The 21,551-nt window shown below is 36.8% G+C and overlaps 1 protein-coding gene across 2 annotated transcripts in view; it reads left to right on the forward strand.

The window, feature by feature from the left end:
* Positions 1-21,551, forward strand: part of kcnn4 (potassium intermediate/small conductance calcium-activated channel, subfamily N, member 4) — a 37,534-nt gene that overhangs the window by 15,097 nt on the left and 886 nt on the right. Inside the window, exons 4-9 of one of the 2 annotated variants that reach the window (XM_059338485.1) lie at positions 3,649-3,784; positions 11,469-11,486; positions 12,021-12,131; positions 14,677-14,798; positions 18,731-18,800; positions 21,291-21,457. In XM_059338485.1, the coding sequence (XP_059194468.1) occupies positions 3,649-3,784; positions 11,469-11,486; positions 12,021-12,131; positions 14,677-14,798; positions 18,731-18,800; positions 21,291-21,457 (624 nt within the window). The remainder of the gene's footprint in view (positions 1-3,648; positions 3,785-11,468; positions 11,487-12,020; positions 12,132-14,676; positions 14,799-18,730; positions 18,801-21,290; positions 21,458-21,551) is intronic. The other variant, XM_059338486.1, reaches the window with a different exon arrangement.

A 21,551-nucleotide genomic window follows, 5' to 3' on the forward strand; every position in this document is an offset into this window, starting at 1 on the left:
ATCTCAAAATAATAAGTCCTTGTGTAAGAGAACTTTAACTGCACTCAGTTAGTGTGGAAATGAGCAAATATGAGACTGCTCCAGGCACATTTTACAGATCAAGTAAAGTAGAATCGAATTAGCTGAGCAAACTATGATTTTATTTATCTTTCAATGGCAGACTGTCAGGAGTTCAGTAATAGGAGGCGTTGGTGCCAAATAGTGATAAAAAGCTTCAAATCTTTATCTGAAAGAAAACAAAAGTTTGAAATACAAAAGTTTTATTTTGTAGTTCTCATGCAATAATGTTTTATGATTTTCTTTCACACACCACAGCTGAGCCTCTATCTTCTATCTCCCCCCGTCACACACACACACATTGAAAAAATCTAAATCTTTGGTAGTTTAACATTCCTCCTCAAACCTTGATGGTCAATTTGACTTTCCTATTCAGAGTGGATGTCCAATAACTGATTTGATAATCATCAAATCTATGTTGTTACTTTAACAAATTGCCTTTTTTAACATGAGCCAACTAAACGTCAGCCAGTCTGTCTGGCTGTTTGAACAGTGTGACATCATCTGTTCATTTGAACCCTAATGGGAGGTTTAGCCTTCAGTCTCACTCGTCTCAGTCTTGTGTGTTTTGGTTTGTCAGAAGTAATAAAAAAGCTTATGATGGCTGATTTGACCACTGAGCTGTTGGGCCAGACATGTTGATGATTATATCCAGGAGACAGATGCACGCTCACACACTGTATGACCTCTTTGTTTGGATCCTGCCAAGTCTATATTGGACTCATTTCTACTGTTTTACAAGTTTACACTGATACCCACTTCCTGACTTCCTCAGAACTGTAGAGCATCCACACTGATAACACAGTTTGATTAACAGACCTCACCTTTATCAAACTCCACGACTCATTGTGCACAAATGCTTTATTTATTGCTGTATCTACACTGCAAAAAAAAAGCCAACTTGTATTTTTTGGCCTAAAACAGTGATTTAAGTTGGTAAAACTTGGAAATATAAATTATTGACATTTAGGGCAATAATGTAAGTTAGCACAACAAAGGAAGCCAGTTGTCTGCTCAAAAACAAGTTGGTGAGTTGTTGTTACTTATATCTTTAAGTTGGGGTTCACAACAAGGGACAATAGTTCTGATAACTCTTATTTCTTTGTTGTGAAATGCGGGAAATCGGTGAAATTCATTAGCGAAAGCTAACGACTAACTGATGCTAGCGGCTAACTGACGCTAGCGGCTAACTGATGCTAGCGGCGCTGCTTGTTACATCGACAAGAGTAGCCATTAGCATATCAATGCTAACTCAAAATTTTGGTCGCAACATTAGCTGACTAAAAGTTATTACAATGTAAAATTCTAAGTTAGTTTAACTTACAGTTGAGTTGACAAAAATCTGAATTCAGAGTTGAGCAAACTCAAAAACAAAACTTAAAATATTTAATTTAATTGTCCAACTTAAAATTTTATCGAAGTTTGTTGCCTTGAAATTTTGAGTTCACCCAACTTTTCTTTTTTTGCAGTGTAAGACATAAAGTTACTAAGTTCATAAACTGATGGTTCCTGGAGAGGATGATGTAATGTAAAGTACATCATTGGGAATGGGAATGAACTAATTAATACACTTCTAATTACTTTATTCCAATTAATTGCTAGTGTAACCTAAGTTGTCTTTTAGCACATGCTCAGTAGGTCAGTTGAATAACCAAAAATTAAACATTTGTTTATAGGCAAGCATTTGACATATGGATAGGATGGGACGATATCAAGATATTGACAATGAAATTATTGTGGTAGTTATGACTTTGATATTTTTGGTTTTATTAGGTGATTGTGGGAAATGTTGTCCTGCAATGAGCAGGAATGTTTCATGGGAAAATCAGATGTTTACAGGATTTTTACATCAATGTAATGAGATACCTTAGTATCTAGGCAGTGGTTTCCAAATGGCGTGCCGTAGAATTTTGTCATGCTTTGCATGCTGTGGCTGAGCTGGTTTAACAGTTTAATCTGTGCGTGTGACTGCAGTCTGCATCACTTGCACCTGCTGAAATAACCCATAACGACCAAAATGAGCTTTTGGTCAAAATGACCCATATCACGGTTCTCGAATATGGGTCGTGAGAAGTGTGCATTCAAAATATTATGCATACACATACTTTTTGTGGTTAAAAAAAGGCTGCAGTTTCATTGAATTTAGGCTACAAAACCACTGATATAGGTTTAGGTAAAAAATATTGTAAGGCATCATAATAAAGATAGCTTATACAGTAAATAAATGTATGTAAACGCTGGAAGTGATGTCGTAACGAGGATGTCTTGACTACTGAAAGTGACATAGTTGCGTAAAACCGTGAGCCATGGAAGTTCAGTGATGTTTAAAACGCATAGTTTACGTTTGTTTTGTTGGGTGCCAGATTCATTCATTGGGTGGTCATAATAAATTTTGCCTTTATTTCCTTTGGTTTATCATCTCAGCCCCAATAAGGTTATTAACTCTTACAGTTACAGGTGCTTTGAATTTTGGTTGGAGTGTAGACATCCCAGTCTCAGTAAACATATTCACCATGTGTTGCATGTTCAAATAGAAACACTGAATTATGAATGGAAAAAGTTGACAAATATGAAAACGAAGGACATTTTCACTATAATTTTTGTTAATTTTAGTTAGTTTTGTAACACAAAATACAGTTTCGGTTAGTTATCGTTTTTGTAAAAACTCTAGTTTTTATTTTTATTTCAGTTAACGAAAATGTTTTTTCAATTCTAGTTCTCGTTATTTCGTTAGTTTTCGTTAACTATAATAACCTTGTTGGGCACAAAACGTTTGAAAACCACTGCCTTAAGGTATTGAACTTGCAGGATTCACCATTCACAATTGGTTAGTTGTACTTTGTCCATAGACTGTTTCTGGAAAGTTTCCAGAAGATTACTCAATCTTCAATCAATCAAACCAGGTCAGAGCTGCACAGTCTGTTGAGCACTTTAAAACATTATTAAAAACCTATTTATTCTCCTTAGCGTTCAGTCCCAGCTAGGCAAGAATCCTTGGCTTTCTTTTTTACTTTTTTTTTTACCCTTTTATTTGTCTTTTTTATCTCTAACTCTGTTTTGGATTGAGTTTTATTACTATTTTATTCTATTTTATTTTATTGTTTTACTGTTTTTAGTATTTTATTGTTTTCATTGTTTTTATTTATACCTATTTGTGTATGATTTATTCTATTTTAATAACTGTACAGCACTTTGGTCAACTGAGGATGTTTTTAAATGTCTATAAATAAACTTTGACTTGACTTGACTCAATCAAGACATACGCTGCTGTTCAATCGTCTGGAATCACCCGCCTCTATTTTCTCTATAGCACGTACTGAATGACATAATTTTACAGAAATATCCTAACAGACTAAAATAAAATGTCACTGGCATCCGTAGTTACTGGTTATGTTTAAGTATAACATGGTTATGTAAACAGACCATTAAAAATGGTTATGCATGTTTAAATTTACCATGTGTGGGCTTGAGATAGAGTTAATCGTGGCTATATTTCTGGTAAAAATGTGCCCAGGATTTTTTTCCACATGACTGCCGTGCATAAGAATATATTTAACATGTTTTGTCACTCGTGCTCTCTCCCTGCTGCAGACATACCAAAGCATCAACAGGCCACATGGACACTGCTATGTGGCTCATAGCCATCACCTTCCTCACAGTGGGCTATGGGGATGTGGCGCCCAAGACCAGCTGTGGCAGGGCAGTGTGTCTCTTCACTGGAGTTATGGTAACTACACTGTCAAAAATGTTTGTAGAAATTACAGTAAATACTGTCAAATTACATCAGAAATAGGGCATAAAATTAAAAAATGTTTATCACCGTACTAGACACTTTTAATTACTGTAAATCACAGAATAGCACAAAACTTTTACTTTTACTGTTATAAACTGTAGGAAACACACAGTTTCGCTGTAAAAAAATATAACATTTTCATGTAAAGTTAATGGAGAAATAGCATAATGTCACAATGACACAATTACCCTAAAACCTGTTCAGTCTAAATAACAGTTTCTGCTGATATTAAAATTTAAATTTACAGTCGAAAAGCCACTTACTGTATTTTTTACGGTGAAGTTCTGGCAACCAAAGCTGCCAGTATTTTACCGTAAACTAAACAGATTATTTTTTACAATGTATGTTGGGCTGCTTGTTGAGAGAGTGTATTAATTCACAAAATTGAGGCCCCGTTTACACAAGGACGCTCGCGGGTAAAAACGACAAAATATTTTATGGGAAGTGCCTTTCGTTCGACAGTGACAGCGTTTTAGGGGCTTAAAGACGCAAAAATCTGAAACCACCCTCCAAAGTGTAAAAGTGTAATCCTCTCCTCCGTAGCGTGTCGTCTACACTGACAAGACACAAAACTCTGATCTGATCTGCTCACGTCACGTATGTGTTTACGTCACATACATGCTCCAGTACAGGAAATAAAGAAACGTGGGATTATTTCCATGGTGGGACCTTCAAGCTGCTCTGGCAGCTCTAATAAACTTACAGGAGTCTTTCCACCAAATGTCCAGGATATGTACAGATAGTATTAGTGAACAGAGAAGGATCTGGAATTACCTCCATCACATTCTGGATGCAGCGATTGGTCGGAGGCGAGCCAGACGGCTGTGAACGAGACCTGGGAGATCTAGTGATGGTGGAGAACTTTGTGGAAGGAGTAGCTGATGAAAATGTGTGGCGTGAAAACGTCTGCATGCCCAAAGATGCTCTTATGGCTTTAAGTGATGCCGCCTGGCTGCATACAATCCAATTTCACACACTTTTGCGTCACCGTATGCAGCAGATTTCCTCCCGAAAACGCTCGTCTAAACGAGGAATAAAAAGTGAAGACGTGACGCCACTTTTGCGTCTTCTGTTCAGACCGTCCTCGTGTAAACGGAGCCTAAGATTTCATAGTCACTTGAGGGTCATTATCAAGTTCAAAGGCTTAAAAAATATTTTGTGCAAGTGCTAGAGAAATCACATGCAACTGTTTGCATATTGGGGGTTTATCAAAAACGTGCTGAGTCATTCGTGTTGCTTCATTTCAAGTGCTTTCTTTGGCTTCTTTCGCCTCTTATCAGTACATGGTTTAGCCAGAAGTGCAGTAGTGGTTTCAACACAAAAGATATTTAATGCTCGGTTTGATAAACTCAAAGAAAATCTTATCTTTGGCCCCGTTTACACGAGGACGCTTGCGGGTAGAAACGACAAATTTTATCGGAAGTGCCTTTCGTTTAGACGGTGACGTCGTTTTTGGGGCTTAAAAATGCAAAAATCTGAAACCACCCTCCAAAGTGGAAAAGTTAAATCCTCTCCTCCGTAGCGTGTCGTCTACACTGACAAGACCCAAAACTCTGATCTGATCTGCTCACGTCACGTATGTGTTTACGTCACATACATGCTCCAGGACAGGAAATAAAGAAACGTGGGATTATTTCCATGCGTCGGACCTTCAAGCTGCTCTGGCAGCTCTAATAAACTTACAGGAGTCTTTCCACCAAATGTACAGGATATGTACAGATAGTATTAGTGAACAGAGAAGGATCTGGAATTACCTCCATCACATTCTGGATGCAGCGATTGGTGGGAGGAGCCAGACGGCTGTGAACGAGACCTGGGAGATCTAGTGATGGAGGAGAACTTTGTGGAAGGAGTAGCTGATGGAAATGTGTGGCGTGAAAACTTCTGCATGCCCAAAGATGCTCTTATGGCTTTAAGTGATGCCGCCTGGCTGCATACAATCCAATTTCACACACTTTTGCGTCACCGTATGCAGCAGATTTCCTCCTGAAAACGCTCGTCTAAACGAGGAATAAAAAGTGAAGACGAGACGCCACTTTGGCGTCTTCTGTTCAGACCGTCCTCGTGTAAACGTAGCCTAAGATTTCATAGTCACTTAAGGGTCATTATCAAGTTCAAAGGCTTAAAAAATATTTTGTGCAAGTGCTAGAGAAATCACATGCAACTGTTTGCATATTGGGGTTTTATCAAAAACGTGCTGAGTCATTCGTGTTGCTTCATTTCAAGTGCTTTCTTTGGCTTCTTTTCCCTCTTATCAGTACATGGTTTAGCCAGAAGTGCAGTAGCGGTTTCAACACAAAAGATATTTAATGCTCGGTTTGATAAACTCAAAGAAAATCTTATCTTTGGCCCCGTTTACACGAGGACGCTTGCGGGTAGAAACGACAAATTTTATCGGAAGTGCCTTTCGTTTAGACGGTGACGGTGTTTTTGGGGCTTAAAAACGCAAAAATCTGAAACCACCTTCCAAAGTGGAAAAGTTAAATCCTCTCCTCCGTAGCGTGTCGTCTACACTGACAAGACACAAAACTCTGATCTGATCTGCTCACGTCACGTATGTGTTTACGTCACATACATGCTCCAGGACAGGAAATAAAGAAACGTGGGATTATTTCCATGGTGGGACCTTCAAGCTGCTCTGGCAGCTCTAATAAACTTACAGGAGTCTTTCCACCAAATGTCCAGGATATGTACAGATAGTATTAGTGAACAGAGAAGGATCTGGAATTACCTCCATCACATTCTGGATGCAGCGATTGGTGGGAGGAGCCAGACGGCTGTGAACGAGACCTGGGAGATCTAGTGATGGTGGAGAACTTTGTGGAAGGAGTAGCTGATGAAAATGTGTGGCGTGAAAACTTCTGCATGCCCAAAGATGCTCTTATGGCTTTAAGTGATGCCGCCTGGCTGCATACAAACTAATTTCACACACTTTTGCGTCACCGTATGCAGCAGATTTCCTCCTGAAAACGCTCGTCTAAACGAGGAATAAAAAGTGAAGACGCGACGCCACTTTAGGTCTTCTGTTCAGACCGTCCTCGTGTAAACGTAGCCTAAGATTTCATAGTCACTTCAGGGTCATTATCAAGTTCAAAGGCTTAAAAAACTAGTTTGTGCAAGTGCTAGAGAAATCACATGCAACTGTTTGCATATTGGGGTTTTATCAAAAACGTGCTGAGTCATTCGTGTTGCTTCATTTCAAGTGCTTTCTTTGGCTTCTTTTTCGCCTCTTATCAGTACATGGTTTAGCCAGAAGTGCAGTAGCGGTTTCAACACAAAAGATATTTAATGCTCGGTTTGATAAACTCAAAGAAAATCTTATCTTTGTTTCACTTCTGTATGAGTTCTTAACCAAACCACCATCTGTTTCATACACTACCAGGTTGACGAGGCACAAAACACCATGCTCTCTTACTCTTCTACACATTTTCACTCTGTGTTGTTGTTGCACTGGCCCTTTCCCCCCTTACATTCTTTTTTATTCAGTTTTCTCTCTCTTCTGCTACTTTCCTTGTCTTATACAGTACAGGCCAAAAGTTTGGACATTCTCATTCAATGCGCTTCCTTTATTTTCATGACTATTGACATTGTAAATTCATCAAAACTATGAATGAACACATGTGGAATTATGTACTTAACAAAAAAGTGTGAAATAACTGAAAACATGTCTTATATTCTAGTAAGCAAAGGGTGGTTACTTTGAGGAATCTAAAATACAAGACATGTTTTCAGTTATTTCACACTTTTTTGTTAAGTACATAATTCCATATGTGTTCATTCATAGTTTTGATGCCTTCAGTGAGAATCTACAATGTAAATAGTCATGAAAATAAAGAAAACGCATTGAATAAGTCCAAACTTTTGGCCTGTACTGTATTCTCTTTTACCACATTTGAGTTCTCTTCTAATTTCCATTTTGTTCCATTTTCTATTACTCTATTCCTCCCTGATATATCATACTCTGACTTGTTGTATTTCATTGCTTTCTGTTCCATATCATCCTCTCTGGTTTGTTTCATTCCCTTCTGTTTCTGTTCTGTTCCATTGCAGCAACTCATTTTCCTATTTAGTTTTTCCTATTTCATATCGGTTCAGGTCAGCTTTGGTTCACTTCTCTCCTGTGCCTTAATGTGTTCTATCCCAGCCTATTCCTATTCTGCACCAGTTATCTTGGATACATTAGACCCCCTTCTTGCCCGGCTGCACACCCTAGTGGTGCTGACAGACCTGGATGCCTTCATTCCCCTGTGTGTGTGATTTAGATCACAGCTGTAAATGAATGGCTGGTGCTGCTGCAGGACCTCGTGGTACCAGGCGCTCACACGGAAACACTGCGGGAGGGAAACTGTCAGCATGCAGCGAGCGCTGAGCACGCCACATAAAACATCTGCAGGAGCGTGAGGTCATTGTTTAGCTGCGCTCGCTGACTTTCTCTTTCATCAAACCTTACACCAAGGTTATTATAGTTAAGGAAAACTAAAATTGAAAAAACATTTTCGTTAACTGAAATAAAAATAAAAACAAGAGTTTTTTCAAAAACGATAACTAACTGAAACTAATTATCGTGAAAATGTCCTTAGTTTTCTTCTTTGTCAACTTTTTTCATACATAATTCAGTGTTTCTATTTCAACATGCAGGAACACATGGTGAATATGTTTACTGAGACTGGGATGTTTACACCCCAACCAAAATACAAAACACCCAGAACTGTAAGAGTTAATAACCTTATTCGGGCTGAGATGGATAAACCAAAGGAAATGAAGGCACATACCCATTACAAAAAAACTAAAACTAACACTAAAACTAATAAAAACTAAACTAAAACTAGAAAACTCACTCTAAATCTCACTCTCTAACTAAAACTAACTGAATTTGAAAACAAAAATTCACAACGAAATTAAAACTAAAACTAATGAAAAATCCAAAACTATAATAACCTTGCCTTACACATCAACTTTAAATTGACCTTAATTGTCTTTCCTCATCATATACAGTTGTGTAGGACAGCTGTTCTCAACCTTGGGGTCCCGACCCCAATTGGGGTCGCGAGATGATTTCTGGGGGTCGCCAAATCATTTTGGAAGTCATCTCTGTCTCCACTGTGTTAAAGTGTTCATGTGTTAATGTGTTTTAGTCACTTAATGTCTTTTTTTGGTCATTTTGTGTTTGTTTTTTTACTCATTTTGTGTCTGTTTTGGTCATTTTGTGTCTTTTTTTTTTGTCATTTTGTGTCTTTTTTTGGTAATTTTATGTCTTTTTTTGTCATTTTGTTTCCTTTTTTTGGTAATTTTGTGTCTTTTTTTTTAAGTCATTTTGTGTCTTTTTGGTAATTTTGTTTCTTTTTGGGGTCATTTTGTGTCTTTTTTGGTCATTTTGTCTTTTTGGTCATTTTGTGTCTTTTTTGGTCATTTTGTTTCTTTTTTGGTCATTTTGTCTTTTTGGTCATTTTGTGTCTTTTTTGATAATTTTGTTTCCTTTTTTTGGTCATTTTGTGTCTTTTTTTTGATCATTTTGTGAATTTTTTTGGTCATTTTATGTCTTTTTTGGTCATTTTGTTTCCTTTTTTTGGTCATTTTGTTTCTTTTTTGGGTGATCTGAACTGTGCGTGTGAGATTGTGTTCAGTGAGCGGGGGTCGCGGACAACATGGATGTTAAATTGGGGGTCGCGACTCAAAAAGGTTGAGAACTACTGGTGTAGGAAATGCATTCTTTTTTCTAAATGTACCAATATAATAAAAAATACTCCTATTATTACAAATAAGAGAGTATTATCAAGAAATATGGTAACGCTTTATATTAAGGTCCTTGTAATAACCATTAATTAACAAGTAATAAGGCCCTTGTAAGTCCTTACAAGATGCTTATTAACATTATTGTGTGTTTATAAGCTTATATAAGTGTTAATAATGGCATTACAAACACCCATGACCCACCCATTATGTCTTTGCCATGCCTTTATTAATCTTATTTTGTTCACTTATTGATATTAAAATATACTTTATTGCTCATCTATTATAAGTTAACTATGCTTTTTGCAACTGCCGGATCTAAAGCGAGAACAATGCCTTATTACTTGTTAATTAATGGTTATTAAGGACCTCATTATAAAGCATACCAGAAATTGTACTTAATATATATTTAAAAAAAAACTAAAAAAATTACCCTGTGACTCTTATACTTTATATTACATCATTAGATTATTATTACTCATGCATTAGTATGAAGGAGTGATTTCTCTGCTGTAGTTGTTAAGGTGGAGCTTTGAACTATTAACAAATTATTATTTCCATCATGGATTAATCAGCTATTATTTTATGTCAAAATTCTGAAATTATTGGGAAATTCCATTACAATTACATAGTGTCATACCTTCACAATGTTTGTTTAGTCCAAACAATAGCACAGAGATCTTAGCAGAAATAAAATATATTTCAAAAGCTCCTCCACATTTTTCATTCAATGTTTCTGCATGAAAAAAAAAGGATTTATTTGCACACAAAAAAATCTGCAAGGAATCTTAAGCTACCAGCAAGATAGCATTGTTGTTAAATGGTTATGCAAAGGAGTGGTGAGGTGAAGACTGTGAAAAGGTGGAAGGGAGGGTCGGAGATAGAGTCGGAGGGTTAGAGGGATGGGGAAATGATACTTCTGATAAAACACAAAGACTTACAGCGTTAGATAAACAATAAGTCACAGAGCGAGGAGTGGCTGTGTGTTTGAATAAGTTACAGAGCGTGCTTCGCTGCCTCACCTCGGCTGAGTTAAATTCAAGCAGATAAGAGTCACGGCGTGGTTCTGGATGGGGGCATGAGCTCTGGTCAGACACCTCTGTGACAGAGTGGAAAACAACCCCCCCCCTCTCTCTTTCTCCATCTCCCTTGTTTTTATAAGCTTCCATCCTTATAAGGGGAAACTTTCCACCATATCCATTTTTAGGTGGTTTATTGCCTTTGGCACCACTACAACAGGAGGGTGTGCCAACCTGTGCCCGTGATTTGGAAAAAAAATAAATTTCCTACTCCCATCAGGGAAGTTTCAGGAGCCAGTCACTGAGGCGCTCACACCTGTAATATGGCTGAACGCCTCCATGGTCAGCACTTCTGCTCCACTCCAGCCATAACTTAGTCTGCAGCTGTGTTCAGGGGTTGACAACGCTGTTTGCATCCCGTCCCTGTGTGGATGGATCCAAGGCAAGTTTATTTGTATAGCACAATTCAACACAAGGTAATTCAAAGTGCTTTAAAAAACAGCAAGACACAATTGAAAACAGTAAAAACAGTCAATTAAAACAGGGAAATAGAAATAAAAATATAAATAGGATAAAATAAGATAAGATACAGCAGGATAAAATAAAAAGCACAAGTCAAACATTGTGTACTTAAAAAGTAAGGGCAGTAGAGTAGAGCAGATAAGTGTTAAAGTTAAGAATACGCTGCAGTAAACAATAATGTTTTTAGTCCTGATCCAAGGAGAGAGTTTGTACCTCCCAGGTTTCACAGACGGTGTAATTTTAGATATTTTGTGGAGTGAAAGATAAATATATCTTTTATAAAACTATGCTTTCTTATGCTTGATCTTGCTGTATTCTTCTTTCTCTCTCTCTTTTTCTAATGCAAGCCGAAAAGGGGAAAACAGGTAAAGACTTTAATCATTACAGACATGAAATCAGTGCAGTGATTTGTCTGTGTTTCCTGTGACATATCTATTTGTGTGAGTCTGTAGATGCCTTTCTGAATCCTCACCATCATTCTGTACTTGCATGTCCAGCAATAGCACGCAGCTATTCTCAGAGGAAACCAGCTACTATTGCAGTGCCACAGAGGCCTGTGTTTAACCATTGAACTCTGTGTAAATATAACTTTGATTTATTGGACGAAACCATATGAGGTATGAAGACCAACATTCTGAAGAAGTGCTTTCCCTTGAGGGGTAATGGTGGAGCAAAACACACAAGACCCGCTGCTGAGGATTCAGACAAATTCAGGCTTAAAATCAGACTGGAAAAGTTTCTCTTGAGTCCTTTTTTGTGGATGTCAATACAGTATCCAGAATCAATCTCAAACGCTTACATGATTAGTAAGAAGGTGTTGAGAAGAGGCAGATGGTAGATATATCAGTAACCATGCCAACCCCCAAATGTGTGTGTGTGTGTGTGTGTGTGTGTTTTAGGGTGTAGCCTGCACGGCCATGCTGGTTGCAGTCGTTACCAAGATGCTGGCGCTGAACAAAGGAGAGAAACATGTGCACTTCTTCATGCTCGACATCCAGATCTCTAAGCGGGTAAGAAAAAGATAATTGGAGTTATTCAGCAAATGTATATTATGATGTCATAGTTTACATTAGGAACATGGCAACTCACCACTTTTGGATGTACATGCATGACCATTTCCATTTGCAATTATGCTTCTTATCTTTTGCATCACTCTGAGAGGGTGTCACAAGTGATACTTCAAAGACAATATGTATTTTTGCATGTTTTGCATTTTCTCATACCTAATCGTGCATACTTTACAATACTGAGAAGTCTTTTTCAAAGCAAGCTGTAATGTTTTAGATATTAGAATGAACCCTACCTTTAAGTTCTGCTTGAAAATCAGCTTGCAGGAACTTGAGACTTGTTTAAGTTTTGTAATCCATCAAAATGAAATTCGCATCTGTGTTTATTGATGTCAAAGTCACCGGAACGTTGCGTGGTGATGCAGCTGTGGTGGTGAGGAATGATTTGAAAAGTCTGTACTGCAGGGCCAGACGACAATAACATAACTCAATATAAAAAAAGTAAATCACTTTCATATGCTTGGGGAAATGCTTGACAGTTATGCAAATAATACTGTGTTTGTAGTGAATGGGCCAAACCATGTTAAATTTGAATTTATTGGAAAATTACCATGGAAAAGAATTAAACACTTTTCCGTGGAGGATTCAATGAAAATAGACTCTTTACATACAATTATTAACATATTAACAGCTCAGGACAGAAATAAATAATTAAATAAATAACTTATTATGCCATCAAATGTATAATAAATTAATTGCATTGCCTTCATTGACCAATTGTGGCATATTTAATATTTCAATTTGTAGTCATTTCCCCATTTATTTACCATTATTTATTATTATTTACCAAAACTTATTATTAATAAATTAATGCATTTTTAAATACATTTTTAATTGTTTTTTGATGCATATATTTATTCGATTTTAAATGTATTTTTGTATTATTTATTTTCCTTTTGCAGATTTCCCCAATTTATTTCCCCAATATATGTTTTTCTTGCTATGGCTGTCATTCAAAGTGTGTGCCACATTTAAATAATAATTTTAACAAATGATAAAACTTTTCAATTCTGTCATTTATTTTGATTATTTTCCGATCATTAATTCATTTATCAACTCATTTTTTAAAATTTTGTCAGCTTCCATCCGCCATACCAACTTCGGCAATGACACACAGACCTTTATTAAAACAAATATAAAAGGAGTGAGAAAGGTTTGTTTTTATATTTGATTTGTCCTCTAATGGGAGCTGTAGAACCTGAAAAAAAGTGTCTCTCATTTTGTCATAATATTTATCTAGTAATAAAATAAACATCCCTATATAAACATGTAGTAAGAGTCAACTAGCCTTCCTTCCAGCTGAGGTTACTGCAGTGAAGCAAGATAAATAAAGAAGAATGACAAAGCGGAAGGATCAGTCAGGATGGAAGCGTCACAACTTTCCGTGTCGCATGCATGTTTTGGTTTTCAAGTCTTATTTAAATGATTTTTTTTCCTGAAATAAGAGACACCAGAGGACAGGATAGTGTGGGAAAAGAGGTGGGAGATGCCAACCTCTTTATAGCATTTTCAAGGCATCAAACAGAGGAAATCATCTGATCTCTGTCAGGAAAGACACTTGTGTCAGTTCAGGACGGTACAGCGATGGGCAGGAAACTGGTCCAGCTTACGTATGTGTGTGTTTGTGAGTGTGTGGAAGTGGTTTGTGTGTGTGGAAGTGGCTTGCAGAGGACATGGAAGCCTTGGACAGGATTCAAGTGTTTGCTCATTGATGGGAAGAAGGAGGTGTCTGGTAAATAAACACTTGCAAAGGAAATATTGTCATAAATCCTGAAAAGTGTCGAAGGTTTATACAATGTGTAATAATGGACGGAGCTGCTACAATCTTAGTTTCAGTGTGCTTTGCATGCAGTGCTACAGATCCTTACCAAACTGTGAAGCAGTGTTAAACTGTGGTAGGTCGGTGCTGCTTTGGAGGATACAACCATTTCCTTTCTCCCGGTGGCTGCATCCTGTCACTCGGTGCATCTTTATGCCTTGCTTGTGGTTGCTCCGGGCTGCGTGTGTGTGTGTGTGTGCATCCTTCTGAGCTATCTGGTGCAGTCCAGATTTACACTGATGGGAACAAGGGAAGACATCTGGATGCAGACACTGACAGCCTCTATTAATAACCCTCACAACAGGGCCAGAGTGACATCATCACAGGGTACTTACAGTGATTTGTGCAGGAAGACAAACAGACGTGAATAGAATCAAAGAGAAAAGGTGCAAAAAGGTGATACCGGAGAAATCCTGCAATGTGGAAATTGCATTTAGTCTGTTTGGCTGTTTGTCTTGTATATTAGCAACTGTTAATAACATAGTTCTTTTTCATAGAGAAAATAGTTCAACAGGAAAGACTATCTGGATTTAATCAGCAGCCTTGGATGACTCATGCCTTTACTTCCTGTACTTAAATGATTGATAGGAACTAAGAAACATGATAATGTGCTCCTGCAACCTTCATGGTTTGATTAGCTGATTTTTTTTTTTTTTGTCTCTTCACCAGATCCGCCACGCTGCTGCTAATGTGCTTAGAGAATGCTGGCTTCTGCACCGCGCTAACCTGACAAAGAGCAACCGCGGTGAGCACCGAAGACACCAGAGATGCCTTCTGGAAGCCATCAGAGTGTGAGTTACTCTATCACTAAATGATAGCTTCAGGCATGATGTGTGTATGTGTGTGTGTGTGTGTGTGTGTGTGTGTGTGTGTGCGTGTGTGTGTGTGTGTGTGTTCTAGTACTTCCTACATAGTGAGGACCGGGACACCTTTTTAACCAGCAGAGTGAGGACATTTTTGCAAAGTGAGGATATTTCGGCCGGTCCTCACTTCTTTAACCCATTGAAGCCTGGAAAGCGGATACGTCGTTTTGTAGTATTTGTATAAGCTCTCAAATACCTTTTTTAATTTAATTTCTATCTGCTACAGAGGCTGAAAAATCTATTATTTAGTAGGAGAGTTGACACTTTTTTTTCCAGAATTTTTCCAGAATTTCCAGAAAATAAGAGGCTTATTTTAAAATCGCCCAGCGATTTTTCAGGCCTCAATGGGTTAAAGGCTTTTTTGAGATTTCAGACTTTGTTTTAAGGGTTAAAGGTCACATAATAATGATAATTAACTGAAACTGTATTGTGTGGTTACAAAACTAACTAAAATTATAGTGAAAATGTCCTTCGTTTTAGTTTTTTTTCGTTTTTTGTCAACTTTTTTCATACATAATGAAGATGGATAAGACAAAGGAAATAAAGGCAAAATTTACTGTGACCTCTTTTAATCTCCCACCCAACAAATACCCCATTACAAAAAACTACAACTAATAAAAACTAAACTAAAACTAGCAAACTCACTCTAAAAATTAATTCAAACTAACTGAAATTGAAAACAAAAATTCAAGACAAAATTAAAACTAAAACTAATGAAAAATCCAAAACCATTATAACCTTGCTAGGGAATTCACTATTACAATGAGGGTCCTCACAAAGATAGAAGTACAAGAATGTGTGTGTGTGTGTGTGTGTGTGTCTGGGCGAGGGATATACGTGGGTGGTGCATTATATGCCTAACATGTGTATTTTACAGGTCATTAACTTAGTGTCAACATGCTTAACCACAGAGTCACAGGTTTTAATGGCTAATTTAGATCACTAATTAAATGTGCTGGACTCCTTTATGTGGGCAGGGCATGTGTGAACAAGGGCCCACCCTTTTATCACACCGAGATCAAGGCCAAGTTCTTAGACATGCTGGCAAATAATTAATAAATACAGGAACACTTCACCTTAAAAATACTTTTTTTAGAATCAATTATTCACCTCATGTGTCTTGAGTTCTTGAGGAAAACCTTGATGGAAAAACCCAGCTCCAATGTTAGCACAAGCTTGAAATGGTGTTATTGTGGTTAGTGTTAGTAAAAAAATCACTTTTTTATCACAATTTTTAAAGTGAATATAATGTTAGTGTCCGGATATGCTTACGTTTAACAACATAAGGTATTTAATCCCAACTGTTGTTCTTAGAAAACCTAATCATGCATGTCTTTGTCCTAAACTTAACCATGTTATTTTGTTGCCTTAACCTAACAAAACTGCAAACAGACATTTAATGGTGTGAAAACAACCTTCTGCACATACAGTCATAGAAAAAAATATGAATTTCTTTTTCATTTTAATGCCTGGTACAACTAAAGGTATATTTAGTTGGACAAATATAATGATAACAACAACAATAGCTCATTTTTTTCTAATAATTTCCTTGATAATAACCAAAATCAATATCAAGAAAACCATGGAAAATGGCTAGATATCAGCTCTTAAATTAAACTCTTATGAGCCGTTTTTGTTGTTATCATTCTATTTGTCCAAACAAATGTACCTTTAGTTGTACCAGGAGTTAAATGAACAAGAAAGCATATATCATTGATATATGGTAGATCAGCAGCATGTTTTAACAACTAATAACGGCCATTTAATTGACTGATAATATATCAAAACGGGCAACTGGGGAATCCAAAAACGGTAAGCAAAGTAAATGGATGGCACATTTAACAACAGCAAAACTGTATCAAAATATCTGTTTACAACTCGTGCAATATAATCCAAGTTTTCAGGATTTTCTTCAAGTATTAAAGTTAACATGATGGGAGTAATTGATATATAAATAGTGATTTTAACCCTGAATAGGGCACTCATTGAAATACTTGCAAATTCCAAATTTCAACCCTAGAGAATATTGGAGGATATTATATACTGCCAGAATGTGTAAAAAAAAAAATTTTTTAAAAATAATATTTTGAGAAAAAAGTTTATGAGTTAAAGTGGCAAATCTACGAGAAAAAAACTCATAGATTTATGAGATTTAAAGTGGTGAATCTGGGAGAAAAAAGTTGCTTTTTTCCCACTTTAAATCTCTTAAATCTGCAACTTTTTTTTGTAGATTTGCCACTTTAATCTAGTAAATTTGCAACTTTTTTCTCAAAATATTACCTGAAGTTACCAAATATAGTTCTTTGCCTGATAAAGGGTTAAGGGTCAAGTTTTACTTTTAATGGCCTTTTTTTTTTTTTTTAACAGAATAATACGACAGTAATCTTGAGCTGCTGTGACAACTAAATTTCCCCACTACGGGATGAATAAAGTCATATCTTATCTTATCTCTCTATCTTATCTTTTGAGACATTTATCAAGAAAATGAATATGGGAACCATTACAATGAGAAGCCATTTTTATTCTTTTTGCACATATTATTCCATTTGAGTTGTCTGCTTGTTATTAAGCCCAAGCTTCTAAGAACAAGTGTATTGCACAAGACAGGAAGTCCAGAAGTGTGAGTGTGTGCTTCATTATCCTGCAACAGGATTGTGTGTGTGTGTGTGTGTGTGTGTGTGTGTGTGTGTTAGCCTGTGTGTAGGGGTTTTACTTCCTGCTTTACACCAGGCAGAGCCACTTTAAATAAATACACTGTGGAAAGTCGGAGCGGGGGGCACCTCCACACTTTGGGGTTAAGAACATTATATACACTACCAGTCAAAAGTTTTAGAACAGCCCAATTTCTCCAGTTTTTTATTGAAATTCAAGCAGTTCAAGTCAAATGAACAGCTTGAAAGGGTACAAAGGTAAGTGGTGAACTGCCAGAGGTAAATAAAAAAAGGTAAGCTTAACCAAAACTGGAAAATAATGTACATTTCAGAATTATACAAGTAGGCCTTTTTCAGGGAACAAGAAATGGGTTAAAAACTTAAAGCAGTTCTGCAGCAACGGAGGTTGATCAAGCCTTGAAAGTTGCTAAGTTGCTACCAATTCCTACAGGTGTCCCAACTTTTCTTGATCACTTACAACCTACAAGTTGCTCCACATTTAAGGGAACTTCTGCAACAGAGTTGGGAAGAACTTTCTGAAGAATATTTGATTTCCATTGAGTGTGTTCAGCTGTTCTATCTGTTAAGGTGCTACTTCAATGAGTCAAAAGTTTAGAATACATTTTCCTTTCTAAATTGATTCTCTGATTTCTTTTTTAACTTCAATTGTTTATTTGTTATATGCATTAATTTCAGAATACACTGAGACATTAAACTGCATCATTTTCAATAAAATTCTGGAAAAGTTGGGGTGTTCTAAAACTTTTGACCAGTAGTGTATGTGACCATCACTCTAATGGCTTTAAAAAGTGGATTGCAATATTGGTTTTCTTATTTCTTTCTAGGTGGTTTCATCCATCTCAGGTACTAAATTTAGCCCTTTTCCACCTTTGAATGTCAGAAACCTCGGAGCAGTGTTTTATAGCTATTTAACAAACGCAGCATGACTCCTGCAGGTTGAGTAGTGGAATACTCAGCATATTCCTCTACAAATCAGGGTTTGGGTATTTGTGCCAGGATTCTTCTGTTTGTCCAAAAATAGGAGACTCCATCTGTAGATGTGCCCATCAGAAATCATCAGAGCTTCTCTTATTTAAACCCTGTTGAGCTGTTTCTGTGTCTCATTGGAATAGTGTGATTAAAATGCAATTGTGTGTAAAATACTTCCACATGACTGAGATCTATCAAATCTTTTTTTTTCCTGCACAGATTTCGGCATTTACGCCTCAAACAAAAGAAACTGAGAGATTACGTCAGTGAGATGGTGGACCTCCCGAAGGTAAACGACAGCTGTCACTGGAAAAGCTAATGCCAAATAACATGACAAAGATCACCTTAAAAACACTCACTAGACGATTACCCAGAATTTTACAATCTGCTGTTTATTGCTAGGTGTTCAGACACATTAAATGCTTGTTAAAAAATCTCTATAAAATGTCTCGGGAGTCATTTGTGTCAGGAATTCACAGGCCCAGAAAAGTTTTCCACAAAGACGTTACCCAGTGAAAGGCACTCATGTGTAATTTGTGCACTTTAAAATGCTTTTTCTTGATTAATTCATATAAAAAAAGTAGTTTTTCCAGACTGCAAGTGTAGCCCCTTGGTAAAAAGTCAAAGGTAGACCATGCTACTTCATGCCACTATGCAACAGTTAGTGTCAGTCCAACTGCTGGGCAGGAAAGCTAACATGCTGCTCTCAGCCAGCATTGAGGACTCAAAAAGTAACCAGATTTGTTGCTGTTGGCTTCTTTTTTGAAACCAACTTGCTAAAGGGGCTGCCAAATGTAGTGACACGGTTTTTAAGGTTGGCAACACAGGGATGGCATGGAGTCTGCCCAGTGAGTCATTCAGTCAGTCAGACATCGGCTCTTAAAGGAAAACTTCACCGCAGAATCACATTTGTACAATACCAGTGGTGGAAAAAGTATTCAGATCCCTTACTTAAGTAAAAGTACTAATACCACAATGTGAAATTACTCCACTACAAGTAAAAGTCCTGCATTCAAAATGTACTTAAGTGAAAGTACAAAAGTATCAGCATCAAAATGTACTTAAAGTATCAAAAGTAAAAGTACTCGTTTTGCAGCATGGAGCCAGTTAGTTTTTTTTATATATTCCAAATATTATATTAGATTATTATTATTGATGCATTTATGTATACAGCGTTTTAATTTTCTCAAGGTAGGGCTCATATTGACTACTTAATATTCTGTTATGAGGTTTATTTTAAAAAGTGTCTAATCTCCTAAATTTATTGTGTTTTTCATGTTAAATCTTGACCTGAAAAGTAACTAAAGCTGTCAGCTATATGTAGTGGAGTAAAAAGTACAATATTTGCCTCAAAATGTAATGAAGTAGAAGTATAAAGTGACATAAAATGGAAATACTCAAGTAAAGTACAAGTACCTCAAAATTGTACTTAAGTACAGTACTTGAGTAAATGTACTTAGTTACTTTCCACCACTGTACAATACCAGTCAAAAGTTTGGACACAGCCACTCATTCAATGTTTTTTCTTTATTTTTAACATTGTAGATTAATACTGAATACATCAAAACTATGAAAGAACACACCTGGAATTATGTAGTAAACAAAAAAGTGTTAAATAAAGCAGAGTATGTTTTATATTTTAGATTCTTTGAAGTAGCCACCTTTTACATTGATGACAACTTTGCACACTTCTGTTATTCACTCAGTTCACATCCTTGTGGTGGTCACTATGGGTTTTTTAATTAACAGGTAGGCCTTATCAACAGTTCATTTGTGGAATTTCTTGCTTTCATAATTTGTTTGAGACCATCAAAGCAAAAGGTGGATACTTTGAAGAATCTAAAATATAAAACTGTTCAACACTTTTTTTTGTTTACTACATAAATGTGTTCCATCATAGTTTTGATGCAATGTAGAAAATTTAATAAAAATAAAGAAAAGCCATTGAAGGAGGCGTGTCCAAACTTTTGACTGCTACTACATATCATTTACTCACCCCAATTTACCAGGAATTTTCGGAGAAAATGTTGTTTATACACGCCTCCAAGGTGAGCGAAGAATCCGAAAACTGTCTCACCCCGAGGAGAAGTGGGCGGTTTATGCAGGAGGGTTTTAAATAGTACAATTTTAGCAGCTCACATTTACTTCAATTCTTCGAGAATTAACTGTTCACAATAGAGGCAGGCAAGACAAACATCTTCTTTAAGAATTTAAGGAAAGAAAGGGTGAGTAATTGCTATACAAATGATCGTTTTTTGGGTGAAATATTACTTTAAATCTGCAACATACAGTACAGGCCAAAAGTTTGGACACACCTTCTCATTCAATGCGTTTTTCTTTATTTTCATGACTATTTACATTGTAGATTCTCACTGAAGGCATCAAAACTATGAATGAACACATGTGGAATTATGTACTTAACAAAAAAAGTGTGAAATAACTGAAAACATGTCTTGTATTTTAGATTCCTCAAAGTAAACACCCTTTGCTTACTAGAATATAAGACATGTTTTCAGTTATTTCACACGTTTTTGTTAAGTACATAATTCCACATGTGTTCATTAATAGTTTTGATGAATCTACAATGTCAATAGTCATGAAAATAAAGGAAACGCATTGAATGAGAAGGTGTGTCCAAACTTTTGGCCTGTACTGTATATTTAAAATGTGTCTGCAGATAATTTAGTAATATTAGACTCGTGGCTCTAGTTTGCTCCCATTGTTTTCCCCTTGTTAATAGAAAATATGAACATTTGGATTGTGTGGCTGGTTCCAACAGATGCAGATGATCATGTGCGACCTCAGTGCCAATTGGAACAACTCCTATCGGGAGCTGGAGCAGCGGATCCTCTCCATGGAGCAGAAGCTGGACGAGCTGAGTCGCTGCTTCCAACAAACCTCGGAGATGCTGTCTCAGGTCCTGCGTCACCGCAACCCCGAGATCAGGTACGCAGCTCCGCCGGCTGCCAGCGACGCTGCACAGACCTGCTGTCAAAGCAGCGCAGGATGTGGTATCTGAACTGAAATGTGCTTGTTAAGG

This window comes from Centropristis striata, chromosome 8, assembly GCF_030273125.1.
Source record: "Centropristis striata isolate RG_2023a ecotype Rhode Island chromosome 8, C.striata_1.0, whole genome shotgun sequence".
NCBI classification, from domain to species: Eukaryota; Metazoa; Chordata; class Actinopteri; order Perciformes; family Serranidae; genus Centropristis; species Centropristis striata.